At 37.2% G+C, this 23706-nt stretch overlaps 1 protein-coding gene across 5 annotated transcripts; it reads right to left on the reverse strand.

The window, feature by feature from the left end:
* Window positions 1-281: 281 nt before the first annotated feature.
* On the reverse strand, window positions 282-17985 carry LOC149830180 (casein kinase 1-like protein 3). 5 transcript variants are annotated; one of them, XR_016433817.1, is made up of 17 exons: window positions 17718-17984; window positions 17585-17625; window positions 16668-16737; window positions 16433-16581; window positions 15924-16019; window positions 15752-15822; window positions 13610-13671; window positions 13453-13516; window positions 5066-5150; window positions 4843-4969; window positions 3546-3628; window positions 3360-3417; window positions 3046-3188; window positions 1919-2101; window positions 1683-1803; window positions 1323-1407; window positions 282-421 (listed from the first exon to the last, which is right to left on the reverse strand). XR_016433817.1 is itself a non-coding variant. In XM_090016360.1 (15 exons), exons 1-15 carry the CDS (start codon window positions 17791-17793, stop codon window positions 1798-1800), a joined length of 1314 nt encoding a protein of 437 aa, XP_089872486.1. In that variant the 5' UTR covers window positions 17794-17985; the 3' UTR covers window positions 1484-1797. The 5 variants fall into 5 exon arrangements, 2 of the variants coding, with proteins under 2 accessions (XP_089872486.1, XP_089872487.1); XR_016433816.1 differs by lacking the exon at window positions 282-421 and adding an exon at window positions 1086-1195; XR_016433814.1 differs by lacking the exon at window positions 282-421 and adding an exon at window positions 1086-1195 and having other exon boundaries at window positions 1323-1459.
* Window positions 17986-23706: the final 5721 nt, after the last annotated feature.

Consider the following 23706-nt stretch of genomic DNA (forward strand, 5'->3'; position numbering starts at 1 on the left):
TTTTGTCTCTAGAAAGATTTCAAATATCTGTCAAGTTCTGTCTGTGCAGCGCTTAAAAATTTTGCAACAGTAACATCAAGAATGGCCATTAAACAATGATAATGTGCTACATCCAACACATTCATCACAAACAACATAAGTTAAAAAGAAAACTTGAAATTTTAATAACTTTATCAGAAGAAAAAGAAAAAAGTAATGCGGCGTCTAGCAGCAATTCCAAGAGTGCAACAAGCTTGGCATAACTCTCTCTCTCTCTCTCTCTCTCTCTCTCTCTCTCTCTCTCTCTCTCTCTCTCTCTCTCTCTCTCTCTGTGCAAATAATAACTCAGTTTATGAAATTCATTATTCAGAGCACAGAAAATTCCTCATTTCCTCTTGGAATATCAATACAAGGAAGCACCCGCCAGATCATCTAGAAGTCACTTCAAAAACAATAATAACCAACAAATATTATTTTCTCTTACCAAGTAAATTATACACACACAGACTGTTAACTGGGAAGAATGTATAATCACAGACAATGGTGAAAGCACAGAAAAAGTTCTTTTCAGAAAGGGCAATGAAGCAAAGAAGATGACAAAAATGAAAGTTGCATATGATCTTAGATGTTCAAAAACAAAACCGGAACTTAGGAACACTTTGGAGACCTCAAATAGGTCCTCGAATTACCTGTGATCAAAGGATATTTAACCCAATAAAAATGCAAATCATATATAGGCTTGAAATGGGTCAATTGCCTTCATTAGTAACCTATTGTCCCTTAAAATGTCGCTCTATATATTTCCTAAGAAGATTCTTTTATTGCTACAGAAATGGGTTCATTCTTTGTTGGCAACAACATACAGTTAGCAAACTAAGACGATTTAAAGAATGCACTTAGTACAACAGGTGCCAAACATGCATACCTATGCAACAAAAACAGTGCTACCTAATTGGTAAAACCAGCGTTACCTAACTGGTAATAGAAGCAAGGTACTCGGTATAAGAGCAATACCCCACAAATATAAAAATACTATTGCTGCTTCAACTAAGCTGTCATCATCTCTCCGCAGAGAAATGCTAAGTAACTTTCAAGCACTCTCAGGATGAATAGAATGAGCAAGTGATACCATTTGATAAGCACAGAGTCAGATGTACTAAAACTATTTACATACAACCAAGTTTATCACTGTCTCCCTTCCATAATGCAGCAGATTCTGGCAACAGAGAATTGGAATGAGAAACTAGATACTTCATTAGAGTTGGAATATGAGAAAGTGGATCCTTCATTGAAAGAAACTAATGATGTACAAAATAACCATTACTTGAAGAGAAAAGTAGTACCTGGTAAACATGGAATAGATGTGCAGCACCTCAAGCACTCACTACATTACCCCGACGAACTTGGTCACCAAAGATTAGAGTGACCCTGATGAATAGCCAAGAGACTAATTCAAAGTAGTAACCCATAAAAATAAAGTCTGCACGAATTTTGAGACTATAAATAAATTGGCCAAGATATACATTTATGAGAAATAAAATAAAAAACACAATCAAAACCATATGATCTATCAACAGAAGAATAGGAAAGAACACGCCATGTATCATCATGTTACATGGACCATATCCAGAAAATGACGTTAATTAACAGCAACCGAGCTTGAACAGGTCGATTTTAGCACCATGCGATTTGTTTGTAGTCACCTTAAAAATTACAGTATGTATGCTGATATCCACAATGTAATTCGATCCCTGATAGAGTCATGGACTTTTATGGCATTAACAGTCGACTTCTGATGGGAGTTTCTCCTTTATATAATCATTCCTGGGAAATTTGAAAACCCACAATGAGCACAAGAACACAAAATAATGGGAGCATACTTGATACTGTAAACGGCTTCAGTAAGAGAAACATGCATAGACAACTTGGATAAGCATACCATTCTTTTCCCAAAATTGTGCTGTAATGATGATAACCAGGCACTTGATGGACCGATATTTCCACCATAGGCACTCTCAGTTGGCTCCAATGGTTTTCCGGTAATGACATTTCTCTTGGAGGTACTTGGTTGCACAAAAGATGTTGATGGCATTTGCCGCTTATCAACCAGAGCTCCAACTCTCTGAACACGATCAAAATCAGTCAACAATGAAAAAAATTATAACAAAAGATTATTTCATGTGATATTGTCTCCAACCCTCTGCACACAATAAAAAACCTGTCAACAATGGACCAGAGCCAAAATTATTTCAACACAAGAAAAAGCTGCTGGCACAGGTTTTGCATGATCCATATACATATACATAGGAATAAAATGGTTTGCTTCACTTCACTAATCACAAACCAAATTCAGAATGGAGAATACCAAATTCACTTCAAAACCAGGTTGAGGTTGTGGAATGATAATCACATAAGAAATACTGAAAATCATGTTTTTCATTTCCTTCTCTTCAGTGGGCAAGGACTGAATTTTGAACATATGAATTTTGAAAAGAAAGAAAAAAGAAAAAGAAACGTAAAAGACAAGAAATCCTAACCCATGAAAATATGAATCCACATAGGACTAGCACGACACGAAAAAAAACTCAACAATGAATTACAATTTGCCAAGATTTAAGACAGTTTAAAGACATGCCATCAGGATGCTTTGATATTAGCCTGATCAATTCTCCAAACAACAAAATAATTGCAAGCAATGGGTAGCTTCAACAAAACAACAAACTGAAAGAATGATGTCAACATGATGTGACAGTCCATAGGTCCAGGCTCTACACATCAGCAAGCACAGTATGCCTTTATTGTGGTGGAAAAGAATAAGCAATCAGCAAAATATACAAACAACTAATCAACTTCTACAACAGACACAAATATGATATTCATGACAAAACTGATACCCGTATTCAGCATGACAACAGGTTGCATTAGACCATAAAACAAGTAAATGCTAAATAACTATGCATTAATTGACCATCATGAAAAGAATATCAAGTTTAGCATACAGAATGACATAATTTGCTTGATTTAGAGTAGAAAGCATCCTAAAATTCAATATAGTTTTCAACTCACAGTTTTCTCATGACCACGAACATCAGTGAATGTCTTGTCAGCTGCTGACCTAAACTGCACCCGAAAATCAGGGCGAACAACATTACCATCTACAGGTCCAATGCCTTTAGAAACTTCAACAGAATAAGAAACATCATTTCCTCCTGAAAAGTAACAATGACAGATGTTACTACATAAAGTTAAATAGAATGAAAGGTAAATTAAACTAACAAATCCAGTTTATCTAATAAATGAGATGATCTTGAGTACAGAGAGTGAAGTCAGTAAAGCTTTCAGTTGGAATTTATTGAGTACAATGTGAATTTAACACCAACCTCGATGTTTGCCAGGATCCAGTGGCATGGCACGATTGCTAGTCCCTCCAGAAACTGGCTGCAAGTAAAACCATATACTTCATCATCAATTTGCAATAATTAATAAAAGATTATCACATTTATAGATATCACACACTTGAATTTTTGCACAAAAGTAAAGAAACAGGCATAAGTACGAAAACTAACAGAAGCTCGCTGGTGAGATTTCGTCCGTTGTGCTTGTTGATATTTTAAGATGGTCCAATCAAATATATAATCAAACTCATAACCTGTTGACCATTGAACAAAAAAACTAATGAGAGAGAAGCAAATGACATATTCATGGGAATTCATTCCAAAGAATTTTGTGCAAAAGTACATATTATCAATTCAAAGAAATTCCAGTGATTACATCTCACAAGGATTTTAACCAAAGCATCGCAACTGGACTAACATGGAAATTTCAGAACACAAAATTTAATGCCATGATAATCAAATCTTGAATTAAATGTTAAAAAGGATTTGAATTTTTTTTTTAATATTCACCAAATAGTGATCTTAAAATAAAAAGACAGTAAAAAAAAGAAGCAAATAAACTGTTAAAAATGGAAAGTCTCAAAAGCTATGATCTTATATTTATCAGAAATAGAATCCTTCTAAAGAAATAACAAAAAAAAACATGTTAAACATAAAATATTTGGCAGAGAAAATTAAGTCTCCATCTGCATCTCAAATGAGGTTTTAGTATAATAGTACAGCATAACCTTTTTTCTTCGAGATCAAGTACCACATAACCTTTAAAGTGGTTTGATCAAGACAAAATAAAAAGAAAAATAAATCAGCACTAGATGTGTGCTTTGAATTGGACAGTGTTAACTTGGCAGTCTAACCACAAGGGGAGATAGAAGCTGCCAAACGGAAAACTAACAGACATAACACTGCATAATTTAGATTTTCCAAAGATAGAATTTGGGAAGAGTTGCAGGTGTTGCAACACTATCTCTAGGGTTTATAATTTCATCTTTGAAATAAAAAATATCATACTGGAAAATTTATATATATAAAACATCCTTTGAACATAAACAATGCTGAACACTAGCTGACCACGCAATCAAGCCTGCAACAACATGATGGCAGTCATCATCGATTTACAATTTTCTACAACTCATATACAAGAAAACTGCATAGAGAAAACAAGTAGTTGTGGCTTGAGTATCTTAATAGAAGCAAATGAATTCCATACAAATATAATGCACAGATAATCCATATATCAAAAAGAGCATGTCAAGAATAAGCTGGTCAACAACAATGGTCTTTGCTTCTAAAGGCAGGCAGTGCTAACAGAAATATTATTGAAGTACACTACTTAACAAAAAGCAATTGATTGACCTTTGAACCTTCTCAGGCACTATATCTACTTTCCATAAATGAGTTTCCAGACAAGACTCTTGCGCAGCATATGTCAAATAAAGCAGTCATGAACAATAATTTAGCAAAATTCAACCTTCACGAGTAAACAATTCCCGGAACAAGCGCTTCAAGAACCCATAATCGGGTCGCTGATCAAATGTCAGTGAATGACAATAGTGCAAGTACGATGCTAACTCCACTGGGTAGGACTTGCATAGAACCTGTCACAATAGTATAATACAACTTAGCAATGAAGGCTAAGAATAATACATAAGCAGCATACAGGAAAAAGAAGTTAGCAGGTGCAAGCAACATACTTCAATAGGGGTTGACACCTTCTTCTCGCATATCTTGTCATATTTTTGCTTCTTGGTAGCAGCCTTCAAGCCCTGCCAAGGAAGGCTACATGAAACAATGCTATATCAGCAACCTATACATGCAGGCCAGATACACATGATTATGTAACTTGACAGATAGACTGCTGCATGGCCTCTGAGAAGAAATTATCCTCTGTACAAGCTGACAAACTTTATCATAAACAATAAAAAAACAAAAAATCCTACTTTGCTGGAAGAACTATGGTAGCCGATCATGGTGAGGATGAAGGAAATGAAGGAAAATGAGGGAGAAGATGGAGGTCGGCTACGAGGAATGGGTGGATTGGCTATGGAGAAGAAGGGAGAATGATGAAGACGGAAGGGGAATTCTCACTAGGGAACCCTAATGAGCCTATCTCAAGCCTTGAAGGCAAGAGCCAAATCAACTTTAGAATTAGAGAGACCAAAAGAGAATAATTCCCATTAAAAAAGTAAGATAATGATAAGTTGATAACATGCAAACCCTAACATGGGCATATACAGAGACCCCATGCAGCCCTAAAGACTAAAATAGCCCTCACTAATCTCCGTGTAACCCAATACACCCTCCATGGATCCTTGGATCCAAATACAAAGATGTGAGAGGCTATACAAGATCCGCCCCATACAAGAGACCCAAAGCAAGAAAGGACGCCCAACAAGTACTCCTATGGTCCAATACCCTTATAATTGGGTTTTGGATCCAATACATGACATGAAGGGACCCAAAATTCCAATTAATTACCCGATCTGATCTAATAAAATGGTATGCTATCAAACTAGCAAGATATAGTAACATAGTACTCAGATGAGGAATTCCTAGATTAGTCATGGCATGAAAAACCTCTGTATATCCTAAAGCCTTCACTTCACTCCCATAATCAAAATTTCCGACTTTCTTTCTACATGGTACATGCTATCAGATTAAAAAACAAATGCATCATTGTCCACCCTAATTTAATTGAGTGATATTGCATGCATATACAACCTATGCCCATCTAATTATTAAAAAATGAAATGCATATAGGGATGTGCCAATTCAAAAGAAAGAGCTATTGTGTCCGAGGGATAAATGCATGAGTAGACCTTTAAATGCTACATTATCAACATGGCAGTTTTTTCTCCTTGAAAATAAATAAAGAAATAATTGGGTATTTGAGTCAAAAGCAAACTACTTATACTGCTGCAACATGCATCCCTTTGGATCTAATAAGCCATAACTTTAAGTATATATTTGCAAATCCGCACACAAAGATTTGACAATATGCAACAAGATAACTCGAGGCTAAATCCATTTTTAACAAAACATAGCACGCATGGAAAGCAGACTCAGACTTTCCAATGGCAATAACAGTGAACACATTGAATCAAAGTCTCACCCCTTTGAATACAGCAAAACTTCTAAAAGCCAACTTTTTAATTTCTCATAGTTTATAGAACTTGAAGTGCATATGCACCATAATCTACATTACATAGACACGGCAAACCAGTAGCCGTACCTGTGTCGACACGGCCCAACATGAGTACAAGTACTGGACACGATACGGGTACATGCTGGGTCGGATTGGGTCCAATCATGACCCAACCCAACACAACCCAAAAACTTTTTTTTTGTCCTTTGACCTGGGGAAAACCGTACCCCCCTCAAAGAGAGAGAGAAGAAGAAGGGAGCCACAGAGGAGGAAGAAATTGGCAGGGGACGAGAGAGAGAGGAAGAAGAAACGGAGGACGAAGAGAGAGAGAGAGAGAGAAGGGGCAATGTTAAATTATAGTATTCTTTTGTAAATATATTTGTCGATATATATATACACATTTAATGTGTACATATATTGATCTACATATACATATATCAGGGGTATTTATGTAATTTTCTTATTCTTTTTCCTTGGTTATTTTTCTGTTTTTATATTTTCTTATTTATGTAATAGGTAGTGCCCCTTAGGGGCACTTTTGTAATTGAGTTCTAGACGTTGGAACTAGCCCCAACTAATCGTTGGGCTAGTAAAATGGCTAGCTCAACTAACCGTTGGACTAGTCCAACAGCTAGTTGAGCTCTCTTCTTTACTTACTCTCTTGTATATATGTGTGTGGGTGAACCAGAGTTACCGGAAGCGCCTAGGTAAAAGGGGAAGCGCGCTTCGGAAGCGCGAAATGTCGTGCTTCGGAAGCGCGAAACGTCGCGCTTCCAAAGTGTGAGGGGAAGCGTCCCCCTTTTTTGGGAAACGTGCTTCCCATTTATGGGAAGTGTGTTTCCCCCACGCTTTCCCATTTTTTCATTTTTTTCGCTTCCCCCTCACTTCCGGTTCGCTTCCTAGGTCGCTTCCGAGACGGTTTGAAAATTTCTTCTAAGTGATCCCACGCTTCCCCGCTTCCTAAATTTTTTAAAGTGTCTCGCTTCCCGCTCCCGCTTCCTCGACTGGTAACTCTGGGGTGAACCCACACTTATTTATGCTTTTCTTAAGCATTTTACCAACAGACTTATTTATTTTTTATGTGTGTTCTTGCCCCTAAGTGGCTTGTGTTATTCTTTTGTAGTGACCCATAAGAGGCTTGTACCTGTGCACATATTTGTAATTGTGTAAGCCCATAGTGGCATCTACTTGTGCACTCTTGTATTTCATTACATGGTATCAAAGCCTTAAAGCTCTTGAGTTTGTGGGATCGTGTGTTGGTGGTTCGAGAGATCGAGGATTCATTGGTTTGAAAAGCTCACCATCAACATCCTTATCTTCTTATTCTTCTCTTCTCCATGGCCGACAAAGTTGTCATGGTTCTTCCCATCAAATTCAATGAGAGCAACTTCAACATGTGGGCTACCACGGTAAAGAGGATTTTGGCTGGAAAAGACTTGTGAAAATATGTTGATGGTTCCACACCGAAACCTCAACCTATTCTCACAAAATCCGCTATGAGAGAAGATGGTTCGTCGAAGGAAGAAACACTCAAAGGAAGTGAGAGAAAAGGCTATCTTGGACTACAAGATGGCCTATAAAAAATGGGATTGGACATGCCAAGGTTCTTTATCTCTTCATGGGAAGTATGAACGAAGAACCATGAAACAACATACTTGAATTTGAAAGAGCCAATGAAGAATAGGTCTTCGTTAAACAAACATGCACTCAAAAGGATGCTGCACACAAATGATAATTGTGTGGCTGCATACAAGAGATAAGCCTCTTAGAGAGTATTATGATACTCTCAAAAGACTTTAGGATCAAATGGCCAAAATGAAGCCAATATGGGAAACACCTAACGATGCTCTTCAAAGGAAAAACCAAATCCTTAAAAAACAATTTTTCCAATTCACGAATGGTCTTAGGCCCGAGTAAGAACAAGTGCAGGTCGCTATCATCCATCACAAAAAAAAGTTCACCTCTACACGAAGTTTTAGCCGACACAGGTACTGGTACCTGGACACGGCATTTGTCGTATCCTATATTAACCGTGTCCTATATCATATTTATATTATGTATTATATTTAATATATATTTTAGATATATAATATATATTTTCAGTATATTTTAGATATATAATATATATTTTTCAGTATATATTTAGCCGTGTCCCCGTACCCATATTTTTTGGAATTTTCGTGTCGTACCCGCACCCGCATTCGTACCCAGGTGACATAAATCCAAGGAAATCAAAGAAAATGTGTTGGTCGTCTCTAGACCAACACAAATACATACAAGCCTCCTCACTTCACCAAGCCCTATTACGAGATGCCATGTAACGATGATAGGAAGAAAAAGATTGTTTGTCATAATTGTGAAGACTGAGGCACATCAAGCCCTATTGATCAAAATTCAAAGGAATGGATGAGAAGAGGGTAGCGCTAGTAGATGCTTCCAAAGAGGACAAGAATGGAACCAATTGAGATTTCATATCTATTGGAACCATGATGTTGTCCCAATTGATGAAAGCTCTAGAACCGCTTTTCAAAAACTCATTATTTTTCATCAAGGGTTCCATGGTTTCTTCATCCTCACCTTCAGGTAAGATTTCTGGCTCTTGGATTATGATGCCTCCCTTCATATGACTCCTAATGATTCATTATTTTTCGATTGTTGAACTAATTCAAGTAAAACTAATGTTTTTACCGCCGATGGTTCCTCTCTTGACATAAAAGGAATAGAAATTGTCAAAAAAAAATCAAACTTTTCTATTCCCACAGTTAGATTTGTTCCAAAACTTAATTTAAATCTACTTTTCGTTTCACAAATAGTTGACCATGGTTGTAGTATCTCCTTCTTATCGAACCGATGTTTAGTGCAAGATCTCCAGTCCGAGAAGGAGATATCTACTACATGGATCAGTTGATCATTCCAAAAGACATTTTTTGTTGCAATGTACAAAATAAGGATATACTTTTGTGGCATCAAAGGTTAAGACACCCTAACACATCTAAATTATCTAATGTACCTCATTTGGAAAAAAATTGTAATGAAAGTTTTTATTGTACCGATTGCATTCTTTGAAAGATGAAAACTATTCCTTTTAAAGAGAGGACTTTTTTCTCTACTAGACCGCTTGAATTAGTACACTCGAATGTTTGGGGTCCGGGTCTCATTGTCTCAAAATGTGGCTATTATGTGATTTTTGTTGATGATTATTCTCGATAACTTGAATCTATTTTATTAAGCAAAAAATACGAAGTTTTTGAAAGTTTCAAAACTTTTTACAGCCTTGTTAAAACTTATTTAAAACAAATAAATTTGTTTTTCGCTCGAACTCAGTGGGAGAATTTATGTCAAATGATTTCAGAAAATATTTAGAGACATGGTATTTTGTACCAAAGATCTTGTGTCAATTCACCTCAACATGGCCAAGAAAAAACGTACACATAATATAAACTACTAGAAGTTTTCTTATTTCAAAACATGTTCCAAAAGAATTTTGGGTTGAGGCTTCTCTTACAACCTTATATCTCATAAATAAGGTTCCTTCTACTAAACTTCAAAATATCTCTCCTTTCGAAAAACTTTACAAAATTCCCCTTGAGTATTCGAGATTAAAGACTTTTGGATGTAAATGTTTTGTTCATATAAACAAAAATGATAAGCTATCGCCTAGGGCAAACCCTTGTGTTTTTCTTGGATACAGTGAAACCCAAAAAGGATTTAGTAGATGTTATGATTTCAAAAATGATAAACTTTACATTTCAATGAATGTCTCATTTATAGAAAAAGCTAATGATTATCATTTTTGTTGGAATTGCTTGAGTAATGATATTATTGAAGAAGAACCTCAACTCAATGTCCAAAGTGGTGAAAGTAATGACATAGACAGAAGTGAACCTATGATTATCCAACATAGTAGGCGAGGGAATAATAAACAGCCTAGCGCACTAGAAAGGTATTCTAATCTAGAAACACAAGAACTAAGTAATCTTAGAAGATCTGATAGTCTCTAGACCACTTGATAGATTCATATCATATGAATCATTCTCTACCCAATATAGAGCATGTTTAGCTAAGATACTTTCCTATTTTGAACCTACTTCATACAACCAAGCCAAAATTTATCCTAAATAGATAGGTGTCATGAATGATGATTCAGGGGCTCTCAGGGCTCTCGACAAATCCAAAACCTGGGAAATAGAAGACCTACTTAATGGGAAAAACACCATAGGTTGTAGATGGGTTTACAAAGTCAAGCCCAAGAGTGATGGAACCTTAAAAAGATACAAGGTTAGATTGGTGGCTAAAGGTTAATACCAAGAGTATGGTATAGATTATGATGAAACCTTTGTACCTGTATCTAAGATGACTTCTATTAGAACCATCATTGTGGTAGCTGCTATTAAGGGTTAGCTCATTTATCAAATGGATGTCAAAAATGCATTTTAAATGGTGAATTGAAAGAAGTCCACATGGACCCACCCTAAATTACCGAAAGTTTCTTATATAGATGGGAAGCGTGATTCCCAAAAACTTGCTTCAAAAGCGCGATAATCCTTGATTTCAAAACTTGATGGGAATCTCGATTTTCCCGCGTTTCTCTTATGCTTTTCATATGCTTCATTCATGTTTCCTACATGCTTCTTATATGTCCTCTCACGCTTCTTTTCATGTTTTCTATGTTTTCACCTCATGCTTCTACTCACTTCCCATGTGCTTTCTTCTAGATAGGTACCATCATTTTTAGATTTTAACAAAAGTTTAATTTATACACTAAAAATTCATGAAACTTAAGTCATTTTTATTTTTATTTTTATTTACTTCCCATTTGATTCCCATTCCACTTCCCATTTGATTCTAATATTGTTTCTTGTTTGATTCCCATTTTGTTTTCAAATTGAGTCCTCGCTTCCCGCTTCTTATAAATTTCAAAATGCCTCGCTTCTCGCTTTCGCTTCCCGTATCGTTTTTCGCTTCCGCTTCCTAGTCTAGCAACCTTGGACCACCGGGATATGAGGTTTCGTCTGGAACAGTTCTTCATTTAAAAAAAAATATTATATGGTTTGAAACAAGCTCCTAAAGCCTAGTATGATACATTTCGTTCTGTTATGATTAAACTTGGTTAAAAATCTTGTTACACTGAGATAACCATGTTTGTTAAAAAATTTAATGCAGGCATTGTTGTTTTACTTCTCTACGTTCATGATCATTACTGGAAGAGACAAATAGGGAGTTAGTTACATCAAAAGTATTCTTAAACAAAATTTTGAAATGGTTGACCTAGTGTTTCTCATATTCTTTTTGGGAATTGAGGTAACCTATTCCCCTTATGGTTATTTACGAACTCAATCCAAGTTTGCTATTAAGATTATTGACAGATCTGGAATTACTGATGAAAAGAGTGGATACTCCACAAATAATTAATGTCAAGATTAAGATGGATGGTGGATAACCCCAGGAGGATCCCACTTCATTCCATTAGATGATTTCAGCGCTCACCTAATTGACAATTATCCGACCTGTCATATCCCATGCAGTGCATACTGCAAGCAAGTTTCAACACTCTCCTACTACTGTGCCCATGAGTGTTGTGATGAGAATTATTAGATATTTACAAATTTTGTTTTTAAAAAACTTATTATCTTTATCCTCCCCCACTTGAGTAAATTGCATATTCTGATTCTAAATAGGAAGGAAATCCCAATGATAAACACTCAACTAATGGTTTATGTGCATTTTTAAGTGATTTGATGGTGTCATGGAAGTGAAATAAATTGCAGAAAGTATCTCTATCATCAACTAAAGTTGAGTACGTGCTATGACTACTACAACATCAGAAATTGTGTGGTTGAGATGATTGCTTGAAGATATGGGGGTGTATTTGCAATCACATTCAAAATTATGTTGTGACAAGAGCACCATTTATATATCTGGCAATCATATGTTTCATGAAATAACTAAGCACATTGAGATGGATTTCCACTATGTTCGTTAGGAATATTTAAATAAGACTCACATTGCTCTAAATAACATTAAAATATCAGTTGGTTGAGGGGGATTGTAAATTTTAATATTCTTTTGTAAATATATATGTTGATATATATATACACATTTAATGTGTATATATATTAATATATATGTATATATCAGGGGTATTTATGTAATTTTCTTATTTATTTCCTTAGTTTTTTGTTTTCATTTTCTTATTTATGTAATAGGTAGTGCCCCTTAAGGGCACTTTTGTAATTGAGTTCTAGGCTAGTTGAGCTCTCTTCTTTACTTACTCTCTTGTATATATGTGTGTGGGTGAACCCACACTTATTCATGCTTTTCTTAAGCATTTTATCAGTAGACTATGTGTGTTCTTGCCCCTAAGTGGCTTGTGTTATTCTTTTGTATTGGCCCATAAGAGGCTTGTTGTACCTGTGCACATATTTGTAATTGTGTAAGCCCATAGTGGCATCTACTTGTGCACTTTTATATTTCATCACAGACAAACCCCCCACCCGCTTTTCTTTTTATAAAACAATATATCAAATTGGCCCCTTCCTTTTAAAAAAAATTGTAATTGGCCCCATAGTGGCATCTACTTGTGCACTTTTATATTTCATCACAGACAACCCCCCCCCCCACCCACCCGCCCGCTTTTTGCTTTTCTTTTTATAAAACAATATATCAAATTGGCCCCTTCCTTTTAAAAAAATCTCCTCCACCCCCAATCTTTCCAAAATATTATCCCCTTAATTCTTATGTATATATATAACTGTGTCCACGTACCCGCAAATTTTGAAATTTTTGTGTTGTATCCTATGTACCCACACCCGCACCCATGTGACATAGACCATAATAAAATAAGCAACACATTGTGCAATCCACTAACAGAAGCTCCATAAAGTACTAAAAATAGGTATGGATAAGAAAAACATTAACTCAAAAGAAAAGGTTTACCTTCCTCTCAAAAAGTAGAGGAGAACATATCCAAGAGACTCCAAATCATCCCGTCGACTTTGCTCTAGAATTAGAGACAGGGACACATAAAATTTGGTATGATATTTCGATGATGAAATAGAGGTAAACAAGCAGCAGCAAAGAATCCAATGCTCACCAATGCCCAGATGAGTGTTGCAACTTGCATATCGTGCAGTGCCAGTTAGGTTTTTGTTCTCCCTGCAAGAGATGAAGAAAAGTAACAGCATGAATTTAAGCACTGAAGTAATTTGAAGAATTTAGTGATTTCATAAGTTAGAAGTTCAAAATGACATAATATCCACCAAAGAAAAACTAAAGAGGGTAAACCTATAGAATTAGGAAGTCACAGAAGAAGTTTCTTCCATGAACTTACCAAGAAACAACTTAGAACTAAATAGAACATACGAAACATTGTTTTACCAAAAGAAAATAACATATGACAACCGCCAATCCTTGAGTCCAAACGAGTGACAGATGAATGTGATGCAGATTTATTAAAGAATGATACATAGAATCGAGAATAAAAGCGATGGCAGCTAGAGGGAAAAGTCAGTAAGAGTAACAAGTCAATCCTATATGATATGAGCACATAATGCATGAAAACTAAGAAATTGACTACAGTTCCATCCTATGTGATATGGTCACATAATGCATCAAAACTAAAACATTGACCACAATTGAGTGAAATGGTTCCACAACTGTGGAGATCTTCCACAATTCAGCATTTGCAAGACTCTAAGTGGCATCTGAAGTTGGATGGAGGGACGGGAAAAATCAAAAGATCTTTGTAAACTAGCATTACAATAATAGTCAATTCTAATAAGAAAATACATAAAATTGTATGGTGCTTGGGATTCTTTTACTAAAATAACTGTCACACACTATGATCTTAAATGTTGACGTTTTATCAAAGAAAAGTCGGGAAGGAAGAGACTTTCTGTGAACACATTCTTATGGCACATTTTCTTTCTTGGTGTATGAAAGAGTAGTAACCAATGTCCGCACTTGTGGAGGGGTGACAACCAATTTTCCTATAACGGTTGGGTTACATCAAGGATCTGCTTTAAGCCCTTTCCTATTTGCTATAGTGATGGATGAGCTTACGAGATCAATTCAAGAAAATGTGTCATGGTGTATGTTGTTTGCTGATGATATTGTTTTGATTGATGAGTCTAGAGTTGGGGTTAATGCTAAGTTAGAATTATGGAGAGACATTGGAAGCAAGAGGTTTCAAGTTGAGTAAGAGTAAAACAAAATACATGGAATGTCAGTTTAGTAAGCAACGAAGTAGTGATGGGAGTGTAGTGAAGCTTGGTGAGCAAGAAATATCGGTGGATGATTGTTTCAAATATTTGGGATCTATCATTCAAAAGTATGGAGAAATTGATGGAGATGTAAATCATAGGATAAAGGTTGGGTAGATGAAATGGAAAAGTGCAACTGGAGTGTTGTGCGATCGTAGAATGTCATTGCGGTTGAAGGGAAAGTTTTATAGGACGACTATTAGGCCCGCTTTACTATATGGTACGGAATGTTGGGCTGCCAAGAGATGTCATATTCAAAAAATGAGTGTAGCTGAGATGCGTATGCTGAGATGGATGTGTGGAAATACAATAAAAGATAAGATTCAGAACGAGAAGATACGTAAGAAGGTAGGCGTTGCACCCATTGAAAATAAGATGAGAGAGAATCGTTTACGGTGGTTTGGACATATTCGGCGAAGGCCTAATGATGCTCCAGTTAGAAGGATGGAGAAATGAGAAAATATATTAGTTAAAAGAGGTCGGGGTAGGCCTAGGAAGACATGGATGGAGGTGATAAGAAAGGATATGAATGCTTTGAACCTCACCGAAGACATGGCATTGGATAGAAATGATTGGAGGAGAAGGATTCATGTGGAAGACCCAGAATGATTTTCTTTTTTGGTTCATATCGCCGACCCCAATTGTTTTGGGATGAAGGCGTAGTTGCTGTTGATGGTGTATAATCATTATCTCCTTCATTGGATCAATTTTATGAGGACAATTTCTCTGCAGTTTTTCTCATATAGAATTCAAAAAAAACCCACATAATAGTTGATTTTCCCTTGAATGCTTAAATATTAAGGAAACATGAAATAAAATGGGCTTTCATGTTTTGCTCTGCATTATTTCATACATTGCATAAAGTAAATCCCACAGTACTTGATTTTTTCTCAAATGTTTAAATTTAAAGAAAAAAAACAGACTTTCACATTTGTGCGACTGATGACTGTATAATCTGCAGAGAGCTCGCTTACCTATAAGGAATGTGGCGATTGGTTGTGGAATCTCGATATCGTTTTGCAAGACCAAAATCAATGATATAGACCTAGAATATAACACAAAATATCAAAAATGACAAGAAAAATAAAACAAGTTCCCAGGTTCTCATGTTGCCCATAAACACAGAAACAACTGAAGTATTATTACCTGGTTTGCCTTCTTACCAAGACCCATAAGGAAATTATCAGGCTTGATATCTCTATGCAAGAATCCCTTTGAGTGCATGTACTCTATTCTAGTTATCTGAAAAGCAATAAAAAGGACATCTTAGTGGGGATCGTCAGCCAGGGATAAAGAAGTAATAAAACTCATGGCTTAGTAGTTTGCCAACTCCAGTAACCTTCTAGACCACTCACACAGTTCATCTCAAGTCATACAAGCAGACGACCTAAGGAATGCAGTAATAAGTGTCAATTTAGCATTATTGGTAGGAGAAGGACAGGTTAAAGAAGAAGTGTGCTAACAAGCAGGTAGCAGATGAATACAAATTATTCCTGTCACACACTCAATAAAAACCAAAAATGGCTCCTAAAAAGAATAAAAAATGGGGAAAAGAACCAGGCTGCCAGGAAAAAGGGGAAATTGTTGGATGTAAATAGTTCCCAAACAAAAAATTTAGCAGTATTGAAATCCTTTAATCAGCATGCTATATTTACCATTTGATCTGCCAACATTAAGACAGTCTTCAAAGAAAATTTTCTTCCACAGTAGACGAACAGATCCTCTAAACTCGGTCCCAGCAAATCAAGGACAAGCGCATTGTCCTCCCCATCAACCCCACACCATCTGGTGTTAGCGATACCACCTGCAACAAGGATACAACAAAATGGGCTTCTGAAATTCATGACAGAGGAAAAGAGAAGGGCCTAAGACATGCTTCTGCATACATACTTCCGCCCTGGAGAAGCTTATAGAGCTTGGCTTCATAAAACAATTGCGGATGCTTTGTCTTGCTATTTTCCTGAAACCCAGGAGATACAGGCAGAGCATAATCTTAGAAACACAATCATTAGATAGCTACACAACTTTATCTACTACAACATCGATAAACTTTGATCTGACCTTTTCACGTGGAACATATCAGATAACGTTTAGATAGGAGATCATCATGCAATATTTTGCAGAAAACCAATGTACACAAAGAACTAATCGGCTCCAGTTTTGCAATTTTAGAGAAAACCCAAGTAATTATTATTATATCCAGGAAATATTCCACACTGGATCTGCTAAAACCAGGGTGAAAAGATGTCTACCCACTGTCTCAAAGGTCACCGATTTGCACAATTCTAACACACAAAATTATGACAATATGCAAATAAATTTCAGTCATAATTAGCAAATCAGATACGACCACATGAAAGAGCCATCCCTCACAGAGGGATGACCAACATGGGATGCATGAGAACATGGTTACGAGTATACGACTGTAAAAACCAGATGCTATTATACAATTTCTTTTTGGGATGTAAAAATTTTCAAAAAAGAAATCAAGTTGATAACAGAGAAGGAAATTTTCACGGCACGAACCCTCTACTCAAAGAAAAATTCAATCTTTTGAAATCTTTCAACAATTCAACAAGAGGAAATCCATGAATGTTCCAAATTCATCAAAACTGAGCAAAAAATATCAAGCCAAACACCAACTTTATTTCATACATAGTATCATGATCAACATAAAACCAACAAGTTCTCATATTTACCCTCAATTCCCAACCACAGAGCACCACCACGATGAAATCAACCAAAAACCCCATCAAATTCACACCCAAAACAAACCTTAAAACAAGAACCAAGCTCAAAAAACTCACAAGCTTCACCGCGACGACCTCGTTTGTTTCAGTATGCACCGCTGAAACAAATTAAAGAGGGGGGGAAAAGAAAGAAGAAGAAGGTCAGAGAAGCACGAAACCATCTATCCAAAACTAGAGAAACGAACGTCACCAAGGTATATCTCTCCAAAGGATCCGCTCCCGATCTTCCGACCTAGCTTGAATTTCTCCCCTACGATCCTTTCCATCGATCAGACGCCGAATATCATCAAATTCAAAGCCAAAATTAGGTCTTTCCTTCCCTCTTCAACCAGAGAGAGAGAGAGAGAGAGAGAGAGAGTTAGGGCCAGAAGGAAGAAGGGAATTCTCTGTAGAGAAGAAGAAGAAAGGGGAAAGGGATGTTGAAGAATTTGGAGCCGCACACAGATCTGGACGAGAACGGGAAGAACATTTCTCTGGTCCTTTTATAGTCCTCACCATGGGGGTGTTTTCGGAATTATGTAGACGGAGCCGAGCTCGGCATGTTAAGCTCGGCTATTCCACGTAAAATGGTGCTCAGGCTCGGCTCGGTGCGGACCGAGCTCTGCTCGTTCAGGGGTTCAGGCACTGCAGGGAGAGTGCATCTCAAGGCTCGGCTCGTGCCCATCCCAAATCGGGATCGATCTTTTGTCGCGCATCCTGGAACTCCAAACCATCGTCTTTTGACCTGCTCAGCTGCCTGCCGCACTCCTCCATCGTCCCTAGAATCAGCAAGAGAGAGGGAAGGAGAGAGAAGCTTTGAGTCCGGGTTGGGGGCAGTCAAGGAGGTGCGGGTGGGGAGAGAGGGTGCGGCCCGAGGTGGTGCAGGGAGGCCCAAGGCGGTGCAATGTGGCCGAAGGCCAGGCGATGGGCCCAAGGCAGTGCTAGGGGCATGATTTTTTTAAATTATATAAGAATGAGTTGAACCATATCGAGCCTACCAAGCCTTATCGAGCTCGATCAGCTGATCAAGCTCGGCTCAATAACTTATTCGAGCCTTAACATTGTGTACAAGCTCGGCTCATTTAGAGTCTGAGTCGAGCCTGAGCTGTCTGGGTTCATTGTGCATCTTAGATCCAGTAGTTGAGGTCCTTGTCCTAAGAATGTTAAGGGCTTGTTTCATGGCAGGTGGGATGTCCCCGCCGGGTGGGATACTGCTACCATCAAACAAAGGATGTAACGGATGTACGCAACCCTAGGTCTCAAGAACAGTTATTCACCATTCTACCTTTCTTTCATGAAAAGAATAAAGATGGAGAAAAAAAATAGGTGTAGTTACTCCCAACACTTTGTCATTTGCCCCTCTCTTGTTGCCTCACCCCTCAACCTCATAACTCTCACTCTCTGTCGCCTCTCTCACCCTAACCTTGGAGCTCCTCTATGACAGTTCTTTCGGCGAGCGAGCAACACCTTTCCATGAACTTGTCTCTGGTGACATTCCCTCTAGCGAGTCTTTATCCAACGGTCCTCTCTCTTTGACGAGTCTGTCTCCAGCAACCCTCTACACGTATCTCTTTATTGTTGTTCAAACAAATCTTTTTAGTAGGTTTTTGCATTTTTAACCTTATTTTTGTATTCTATTTAGTGAATGCATGTTAAATTGGGTTTATTTAGGATTAGGATTTGTTCAATCCAATTTTTTTGGGGGGTTACCTATTATAATAGTTGTTTTTGCAACTTTTTTAGTGAATGCATGTTAAACCGATTTATTCAATGTTAGGGTTTGTTCAATCTAAATTTTTTAGAAGTTTTGTATGTTAATCATTGTTGAAGCATGCTAAACATTTTTTTTTAAATATACTTAGATATTAAGGATTTTGTATCTCAAACACATGATATATATATATATATATATATTAGTGAAAGAGTATTAAATCTGTTTATTGTCACACTGGACTCCTCTGAAGGAATCAAAGAGGTTGTGTGTTAATGTTTTTATTTTGTATGTTGGGCTTGGACCTGATTTTCTTAGCCTGCTTATGTTTATTTCAAGCCATTATGAACTCTGCAAATGTTTGTGTTATAATTTTTGTTATTATAGTTGGTAGCATTGTTGCCTTTTCAGAATGGATGGCCTGGATATGCACTCATGGCAAACCCAAGTTAAATCAATTGGCCTGGAGTAGACTCATTTAAAAAAAAATACATTTTTTCAAAATTGAAAATAATTGAAGTTGGACTCTAAACCTACCGAGCCATGCTCAATCTAGCTCATGTACAAAATAAACACATTAATTCAAAGTTGTACCAACAATTGAAACTCTAAACTTTGTTTTTTTCTAGACATAGAAAGCTCAAGGTGACGTATACTAACTTATCCTGTCAGACAAGAAGGAAGGCCCACCATTACTAATTGAAACTCTAAACTTATTACTTGCAAGCTAAGCACCTCGACCATCTACACTGAGTGGTATCAAGTATATAAGTATATGTAAAGTATGCTTTATTTTAATTTACTCGCATATACTAACCTAGTCAAGTTGAACATCTGGTTATTTGTATTCAGCTTGCTAAGTCCATTTTACGAGTTCAAACAAGCTCTTTACAGGCTGAGCCATGACCAGCTTCATCATCTCATTTAATCATTAGAGATGGTGGTGGATCGGCGGGGGACAAGGTCTTCACCTCTGCCCTGTCTCAAAATCCTGCCCTTCATCTCTGCCTCCATCCTTGCACGGGTCTTGATTTTAACCTCCATCCCTGCTTCAAACGGGGCAAGGTGAGGCGGGGCTTCATTTCCCCCTCGATCCACTGCCATCCCTAAAGAAAGATTGGAGATGGGGCGGGGTGGGGCAAGAGGAGGATTGGAGACAGGGACAGGGCATGAAAAAACATAAGTCCATCCCCGCACAGGTTTTGATTTTAACCTTCATCTCTGCTTCCACATTTCATGTCCTTGGTTCTAGGTCCAAATGGGATGGGGCGGGGCGAGAAAAAGTGTAAGTTCATCCCTGCCTCCATCCCTGCACGGGTTTTGATTTTAATCTCTATCCTTGTTTCATGTCCTCCATCCCTATCCAAACGGTGCAGGGCAGGGTGGGGCCCGTTTTCCTGTGATCCTCTGATTGGATGACATGCACCAAAATCTGTCACAAATTTGGAATACCTCAGGTTTTGGTAAATTTAGATTTACCAAAACCTAGATTAAAAAAATGTTTTGATGACAAAATCTATAAAAAAAAAATTGGCGTTTTCGTGGCTGTTTTCCAACCACACCATGGCTTGAAAATGATGGCTGGAAAATGATTCAGAGGGCATTAACTTGGTCAGAAATTTACAGCTCGCTGTTTTCTGACTCATTTAGTTGTCTAGAAAACACACATTATTAAAACATGGTTACAAAAATCAGGTTTTGGTGTCATCCAAATGGATGCCAGAACCTGATTTGAAACTATTGACCCAATTTCCACACAAAAAAAAAAACTATATCCATTGGGGCTTTCGATGTCATCAAAATGACTTTAGAAGGGTTTAACTTGATTTGGATCCAATTCAGATCCACATAATTTATATATGACCTAGATCCTAACCTGACAGACTCAAACTTTGTTGAAAGTTTGATATGGTAATTGACTTGGTCTCTAAGACATGATTAACAGAGTTATGGGTTGGGTCCAGATCATTCATGTCAGTCAGTAGAGAAGAACATCTAATTAATGGAAGAAATGGTCATGGTTCTACATTGGGGTCACTTTGATTGAAACGCATGAGAATTATTGCTGTTGATGGGGGAAGAGAATAGTCTAATAAAATATTTTCAAAATCGGTTTCTGAACTGAATTATTTTTCAAAAAGAATAAGAGAATCACCCCCATTCAAGCTTGAATCAAATTGGGTTGAATTGATCGATATATTTTTTAATTCAAAAACTCAAAAAAAACAACAAAATTAACAATTACACTAAAAAAGACTCAACTCGAATCGTGGTTGACTTCACTGATTTTTTGAGTGACCTTGAAGTAAATTATTTGGGGATGATTTGATTTGATTCGATTTAATTAGAGAAATTTTCATTTAAGAGACAATCTTTTGACCCTAATTCGAAAATTGGGCACCACTGTTCTGAAATTCCAGATATATGCCATCTTTTTTCTTGAAAACAGACAATTGAGGAACTCAGGTCATGATCTATCATCTTGAAATATCATCTTGAAAAATGTGATTCCATTTTGGTTTCGTATATTAAAAAATGCTCTTTCATCCTCATAAAAGGAAAAGGTAAACAATTTGTGTTATTGACGATGAAGGCTATTGTTGTAATTTGACATGATTTATCATATGTTAAAGGACAATAATAAAATGTAGGCCCTTCTTTGGCAGCTTTCAAGAAAACAGTTGCTCATTCATGTCTAGCATAGCAACAGGATCCTAAACAGAAATTTTCCATTCAATTATGAAAACATTGATCTGACATGATTTGACATCACCTAGAAGGCAATCATCCACTCTAACTACTGACCAGGGAAGCGATTACACTCCTCAAAGAGTGGATAATTTGAGACCAGATTAAATGAAAGCAAAAAATCTCAAATCGGATGGCTGTGATTGGGGTGATAGATTCTTTCACCAAGCATAGCAGATAGGAGCCATATCAACAAAATCCTCTTTGTTCCAATAGGGGAACACATTTACTAAAATGATGAGTTTGCTTTCAGCTTGTGGTATCACCACCAACTCTTTTTCAAAAACTAACAGAAGGGAACTGACACATGTTATAGCAAGTATTGACCTTGATGGAGATACATGAAGTAGTATGGGATCTATCTCACATTAAGGCACTCTGAGGATAGGGATGGCAGTGGACCGGGGTGGGGGAATGGCGGCGGGGAAGGTCTCCACCCTCGCCCCGTCTCAAAATCCTGCCCTCCATTCTCGCCTCCATCCCCACACAGGTTTTGATTTTAACCTTCATCCCTGCCTTCATTTTCATTTCATGTCCTCCATCCCCAATTCAAATGGGGGTGAGGCGGGGTGGGGCCCCGTTTCCCCTCTGTGAACTGTCATCCCACAAGAAGGATCAGGGATGAGGTGAGGCGGGGATTGGAGATGGGGATGGGGTGAGGCGGGAAAAAGCTTAAGTTCATCCCTACCTCCTTCCCCCACATGGGTTTTTATTTTAACCTCCACCCCTGCCTCCATCCCCATTTCATGTCCTACATCCTTGGTCCAAATGGGGCGAGATGGGGCAGGGTGCCATTTTCCCCCGATCCACTGCCATCCCTACTCGATACCCCATGGATGATGGGGTGCCAGAGGTACTGAAACTGAAAAGGTGACTTTAACTAAGGTTACAGAGGGAACAATTGGGAGTTGATATCTGGGAAATTGACACCAATCCGGGCTCAAGTGATGCAAAGGAGGGAGGTTCTATAAGGAAGTTCCATGTTGCACCCTCAAGAAATTTCCAGTGTTGAGGCGTTCCAAATAACAAACATCAAATTCAATGGAAAAAACTATTTTGAGTGGTCTTGGTCAGTAGAGCTTGCCATTCTGGTTAGGGGTAAATGGGAATACATTACCGCTGAGGTGAGGAAGCCAAAAAGAGAAGAGTTCCGAGTATAACACTTGGAGAAAGGAGAATGCTCTTGTCACCTCATGTTTGCTCTTGTCAATGAGCCCTAACATCTCTATAACCTTTTTTGTAGCTTCAGACTACTAAAGAAGTATGGGAGGCAGTTGCAAAATCCTATTCCAAGAGAGAGAATGTGGTGAAAGAATATGATATATTAGATAAAATCAAGAAGTGTCAGCAAGAAAGTAGAAGAATCAATGACTACTATGCTCAGTTGAGGGGACTATAAGATGGGTGATATCATTCTGATCAAATTGATTGTGCAACTCTATACACCTCATTTTTTTACCAAGACATTATATATATCAAAGATCTCATATTTTTTATTTATTAAAAAATAAAATTAACTTTAAATTCATTTTTTATCTTGGAAATAGTTTCTTGACAAAAAAAGAGAATTAAATTAAAAGATCCTAGCTTTCCAACAAACTAAAAATCAAGTCAATACAATATCAAAATCCAAAGTTATAGCCAAAACAAATTCAATCCTTCTAACGATAAATCATGTGTTGTTAACATTTCATATTAATTGTCATTAACACTTGGTATTTTTTCTTGATATGTTTTGTCA

The sequence above is a fragment of the Nuphar pumila genome, chromosome 8 (assembly GCF_984573655.1).
Source record: "Nuphar pumila chromosome 8, dmNupPumi1.hap1.1, whole genome shotgun sequence".
Classification (NCBI taxonomy): domain Eukaryota; kingdom Viridiplantae; phylum Streptophyta; class Magnoliopsida; order Nymphaeales; family Nymphaeaceae; genus Nuphar; species Nuphar pumila.

Excerpts from the sequence above, each read along its gene's own strand:
- LOC149830180 (XM_090016360.1), bottom strand. The coding sequence starts at position 17,793 with ATGGAAAGGATCGTAGGGGAGAAATTCAAGCTAGGTCGGAAGATCGGG. Across the intron at positions 13,517-13,609 it reads CAACACTCATCTGGGCATTG|AGCAAAGTCGACGGGATGAT; the intron begins GTGAGCATTGGA and ends CTCTAATTCTAG. Across the intron at positions 3,189-3,359 it reads GGATCCTGGCAAACATCGAG|GAGGAAATGATGTTTCTTAT; the intron begins GTTGGTGTTAAA and ends GTTACTTTTCAG.